Raw genomic sequence first — 6000 nt, forward strand, 5'->3', positions numbered from 1 at the left:
GACATGTATAATGGTGGCTTGCAAAGCCTAACTTCCTTGTAGTCTGATGTTTTCTGCAGAATGCTAACTTTATAGGGAAGTTATGAAAAGGTTTAATTTTATTCATGAAAGGTGTTTATCTTCAGTTCTGACAAACTATATTGAAGAGAAAGTCCATTTCCTCCTTTTCTTTCCTCATTGCATCTCTGTGGAGGAGCTGCAGGATTCCATCTGAACATGAAAGGTGTTTTATTGTGGCCTAGTTATTCACAGGTTTTACATTTTTATAACAGAATAACACTTTTTATTATTTTTTGAAAAGTATTATTGTTTAAAGGGTAAACAGTAATATTATAATTAAATCCCACCCCCCAAAAAAGCAAAAGATAAATTGGGCTTTTTAAACTTCCTCCCGTTGCTCTGTTGGTGTCACACCAGCACCACTTCGCTCTGAATTATTGGTACCTGTGCTATGATGAAGCTGTAAATGGAGCTATACCAAGCTATTGTCGTTTTAGACTTGTTAGAATAAATGATGTAATAACAGGTATGTGGCTAAATAGTGAAAAGAATAGATCCATCTAAAAGAGATCGACCAGTATTTGCTACTGAAGAAGGCTCTGGTCAGCTGAGCTGGGGAGGAGGGTAGAAGGAGAGTAGGCAGGTGAGTACCAGGAGGCAGCATGAAGGGTCTTGATTTGGGATGTGGGAGAGAGGGAAACTTTATGAAGCAAAAGTCACTCCACATTGGGCACAGCCCCGCGGTTTTAGCCCAATAATCTGAACTGTGACCCAAACATTTTGTTGTACAACTTTTTACATAGTGGTATTTTTAACCTTTAGAATTTAATCCAGTAAATTATATATTCAACTGGATTCACTAATGTTAAACATATCAAAAATACAACAAAATTACTTCATGAAGGGTAGCTTAGTATTTTTATGTTGTAAAATGAAACAGGTTTTATCCTTGTTTATTCATACTGTGATTCATTTATAAAACATCAGAGATCACTCTTGTAAAAATCAGACAGTGCTGTGTCATTTGCTCACTTGCCTGAATTTATGATTCCAAAGTGTCTATTATCCACAATTTTTAACAACTGAATAAATTCCTTACTTGAATACCTGTAAAAATTTTTATGCTGACCTATTTTTGCATCCATAAGGTTGTGCTTGTCTCTAGATACCTAGTGAACAATTTGGAAAGAGTCTAACTTGTTTTATGTAGTGCTGATACCGCACAAACCTTCACACTCAAAAAAGATACGTGCCTATGCTCAGCTTGAAGTTTGTGAGTTGTAGGATTCAGCTACTCTGCATGCATTTACTTTATTAAGCATGTGCATGAGCCTTCATAAGGTTGGGGCTTTAATTTAAGAAGCATTTGACGTGTTTTGGTCGCATACTATGCAAAAGAGTTTTTTCTCTTCTCAGAAGAAAATATATAAATCTCCGAAAGTTACTTCAGAATTAAAGTTGTACTTTTTTTTTTTTTTGTAAATCGTTAATGTGATACTGGACAGTTGTCATCACACGTGTGCCAATGGAGTTTCCAACTGTAGGCAGAATTTTTTAGCTCTGATTTTGGCTTCCTTCTGCAACATATCTGTTGTGCCACTGATAACGTACAGAACTCTCCTACACTGACTGCTCACATCCCTGTCACAAATAGTCTGTGAGTGGGAACTGGGTATAGGGCCACTGCTGACCTTCATGTCTCAAAGTCAAAAGTAGCATGACCTCAAGTGATTACGTATATCTACAGTTTGCTTGTCAGAGAACCAATACATGAATTTAAGGGCTATATAATTGCCACTGATCTTGTATTGATGGTGTTTGTTATTTGTCTCAATACAGATTATGGATTTGAAATTCCAGATTTATTTGTGGTAGGTTATGCCTTAGACTACAACGAGCACTTCAGAGATCTAAATGTAAGTTTCTTTAAAAAATGGTTTAAAAAAATCACTGTTTTGCTTTTCCAGGGTCTCTTAAATATCCCATAATTTGCTTCCTGCCTGGGGCCTTAATGTCATGGTTGGGATCCTTTCAGTGAGCGTAGAACTCCCTGCAAAACCTGAAGTAATCCAAAGGAGTCAGAGCTGTGCCTGGTTCCTTCCCATCTCTTCCCCCTAAGAGCAGAAGTCATTCCTCTGCTACACTTCCGTCTTCTGTGCCCTAGGACTTCACAGGGCCACCATTCCCACTGCGCGCAGAGACAGCAGTAAATAGTGACACACAGCTACAGTTCAGACAGGTTTGGACTTTTACTGCTCTGTTGCCTACCTCTTTTCTCAGTGAGATTATGATGGAAAAAAGGTGCAAGCCTTGCCCACTCCCGGGGGTGGACCTCAAAGCTGGGAATTGCAAGTGGAAAAACTTGCTGTAGCTAGAAAGTGAAATCAGTATCCAATTGCAGGTCTCTGGAAAGGAAGGGGTAATTACAAGATCACTAGATTGGTCAAGTGAAAGTATTTCTGAACAGTGTATTAATAACTAATAATGTAATCAACTATACTGTTGCAATCAGTGTTATATTTTTTTCAGCACATATGTGTTATCAATGATCATGGCAAAGCAAAATACAGAGTCTGAAGCAGTAACATCCTCACCTGAAGATCTGGAAGCTCAGTGAAGCAGCAATTTGACTACACTCCCTCGAGCATCTCCCAGAAGAGCAGGGCAACTGACTCGTGTTTCTTTCAATTCAGTATAATGAGTTTACTCTAGAGATACTGATTAATATTTACAGAAGTGAGAGCTCTTACCTAAAATGTGAAGTAGAGGGCTTTTAAAGTTATTACCTTTTTTAAGTATTAAAATTACTGTATAAGATGCCTTTTGACTAGTAATTTGCCTGCCTCAAGTCTCATTGTGCCAAATGGAAAACATTATTTTGATTTAATTCCACAATTCAAAAGTTTCAGCTGAAGCTGTACGTTGTATGGTAATGCATTTCTGGCAGTTCACTACTGCCTCTTCCGAACAGAAGCTTCAACTCTCAGAACGTGCTGGATTAGATTGCTGGTGCAAAACGAACCTTTGCAAGACACTGTTGATCTGAAATGGGAAGATGTCATGGTTTTGGTGTGTCATGTGGCCATAGAATCTAACCTGTTCAATGTGCCGAATTGTAATCAGGACAAAACAATGCCAGGCAGGTTTCAATTTCTACGTGGTATCCTTTTACTTCTATAGGGCACAAACAAGTAAAAAAATTAACATAGTGTTCTCCTGGGCGTATATTCTTAATTAAACCTCATTAAGCACAAAAGTTTAACGCTAGTCAGAAAATTATTCAGTTATGATTTGATTTTTGTAGCATGTCTGAGTTGAGACTTTTTGCAACCATTTGTTGTCTTTCAGAATACAGATCTGACCATGTTGGAGAAGAAAAAAAATATGTAGGAAAACACAGAAAACCAGTTAACTCATGAATAGGGTAGACTCTAGGTATTCCCTCCTTCCCTTATATGTCATGTTTGAAGAATTTTGTTAATTTCCATGCTGTATTAAGTGTGAAAAATTTACTTCTGTTACTGTATGTAACTGTTCTCAGCAACTTCTCGAGGGAAGGCAATGCGAAGGAAGTAGCTGTGTATCGATAGCTTTGCTCTGAACTGTAAGAGGCAGATTGTTATTAGTTTCGGGTTCCTTTAAACTAATAAAGAAATATTAAGAACACTTGTTACATTGCACAGTTGGTTTTTTTCCTGCTTCAGCATATTTCACACATCCCATAAAAGCTCTTCAAAAATATGTATTTAACTGGTAATCCAAACATAACTTATGTATGTGTCCTGTGGCTCCTAAGCTATTGTTATTTGGATAAAATCCGTGATGTTAATGGAATGAAGAAGATCAAAGAATTATTTTGATTGCTAGCGAAATGCTTTAGCCCTCTCTTCTTTACTATTTTAACCTATATTTTTAAAGATTTCTGTTGAAAAGCTTTCCCTCATAGAATAACTTTGTTTTAGAGAAGAAAGGACGCCCGTACAGCCTCTGGGAGAAGCTGGTGAAAAGAGTTTAATCTCTTTTTCTTTTATGAGAGTGTTAAAATTTTTCTTAATCCTTCTGATTTCTATGGATTTAGTAGTATCGGCACATTGCGTAGGCAGACAGGCTTAGGCTTACGCCTTACGTTATTTCCTTTATTTCCTCACTCCTTAAAAAGTCACAATCCATTTTGCCTTGCTGCGATGATCAGCCTTCAGCAACAACAACAACAACAAACGGAGCAAGTGAATTAGTGTGAAATTAGTGTGAAAATCTGAAGTTCTGCAGATGCACATAATTTAGACTCTGTTAAAGTTGTTTCACTGGATGTTTCGGATTATTAAAATCTACTTACTTAATAGAAAAGAACAAATTTATAGAAAAGATAAGAACTGGAATGTTGCTTCAAATTAATTTTATTTTCTCCTGCCATCATAATTTTAACATTGTGAAAAAGCACCATACAGATTTCAGTAGTGAATTTGCACGTGCAGTTATACAGTGAATAAGAGGTGTTTTTCTCTTCTAATGTCATATTTCAGTTTTGGACCCTTATACATCTGAGCACGTCCAGATGTCTCGGTTGGCATCCACGTTACTCTTTGCTTGAAGCACTTCCATCTGAAAAATTAGTTTTCAATTACATTAATAATCAGATTCCAAAATACCATTAGTGTAACTGAGGAAACAGGTAGTTATGCATTATCTCTGATTAATATTGGGTCTAGTTTCTTCGATGTGCTCAGATAGTTTAAAAAAAATCATATGTTTTTTCTGTAGCTGTCTCCCGGTTCAGTAACAGTGTTGGTTCCATTCCTTTAACTAAAAGGCCACTAAACATTTCTTCAGTTGCGGTTGCACCCCGTGGCCCACAAAGCAGGGTGGGCTTTTTAAAATGAGTTCAGCAGCATCTGTTACTAAGAGAGAGGGGATGTTCTTTACAATCCAGTGTTTCTCTGGCCATCGTGTTTATGTATTTGGTGGGCGTCCGTTTTTATCTCAGTTTTTCTTCTCACGTGCTCTTAACCCTAGCATCCTTTCCCTACCTGTGGAATACAAATCGACAGGGGCAGTAACGTGGTTTAACGTTACATAAACGTTTAGCAGCCATCAGGTTTTAGACTTTATTCAGTTCGTTCATGCTTACAGCTGGTCCCATTCCAAAACATCTGAAAATGATTTTCTGGAAAATAGGAAGAATAATTCCTGCAACTTGGTCAACTCAATATAATTTAGGATTTCATGTTACAAACTATAGATATGGTCTGAATATCTAGTAGTTTCTGCTTCAGAAATAGAATTTAAGTCGTCTCAAAAGTCTGTAATGAAAATATTTTTTTCAATTCAATTAGCTGCTGCATTCTTGTACTTAGAGTTGAACAAAGTACAAAATAGTGTCTGGTTTTTTGATTGATTACTATTAGTGTTATATTTCCTGAACATATTATGTTAATCCTCAAAGTTTTATTAATAAATTTCTACAATGTAAAATTCCAAGATTTCCTTCCAAAATACAGTGTTAACCGTGTGTGATATTCAGCTGCAGAACAGTTTCTGATCTGTGAAAGAGTCAAATCATCACAGTTTATACACAGTAAAATGCTTAACTTGGAGATGTACTTAGGAGTCATCATTATTGCTCTGTGGTGAGAATAACATTTACTTCCATAAAAATATTGGAGTTTTAAATTTTAATATTTCTTTATACTGGAGAAGATACAGGCCAAATCAGCTTTTCTGCATATGCTTGCATATTGATTTTCTCAGATAAAACAGCAGTGAAAACCCCTATTGTAATCAAACTCGTTATACACGCAGTGCAATCGATTCTAGCTACCAGAAAACGTTTAATTTTCAGTTTCAGTTAAATACGAGAACTTCAAAAGAAAAATATTAGAGGGTAGCATAGCAAGGGATGGAGGGGTCCTTCCCCTTTTGTAAAACCATCACATTTGGGAATGTTTTTTCCCTTCTTTTACCTTTATAAATGTTTTCCAAAAACTCTTGACAGTCTACATG

The 6000-nt window shown here is 36.5% G+C and overlaps 1 protein-coding gene across 6 annotated transcripts in view; it reads left to right on the top strand.

Moving 5' to 3' along the window:
• Positions 1 to 3666, top strand: part of PRTFDC1 (phosphoribosyl transferase domain containing 1) — a 47402-nt gene extending 43736 nt beyond the window's left edge. For 3 of the 6 annotated variants that reach the window (XM_074574442.1, XM_074574441.1, XM_074574443.1), the window contains 2 exons: positions 1840 to 1916; positions 2513 to 3666. In XM_074574442.1, the coding sequence (XP_074430543.1) occupies positions 1840 to 1916; positions 2513 to 2617 (182 nt within the window). In that variant the 3' untranslated portion in view covers positions 2618 to 3666. The remainder of the gene's footprint in view (positions 1 to 1839; positions 1917 to 2512) is intronic. The other 3 variants (XM_074574445.1, XM_074574444.1, XM_074574446.1) reach the window with 1 other exon arrangement.
• The last annotated feature ends 2334 nt before the right edge of the window (positions 3667 to 6000 follow it).

Source organism: Larus michahellis, chromosome 2 (assembly GCF_964199755.1).
Source record: "Larus michahellis chromosome 2, bLarMic1.1, whole genome shotgun sequence".
NCBI lineage: Eukaryota > Metazoa > Chordata > Aves > Charadriiformes > Laridae > Larus > Larus michahellis.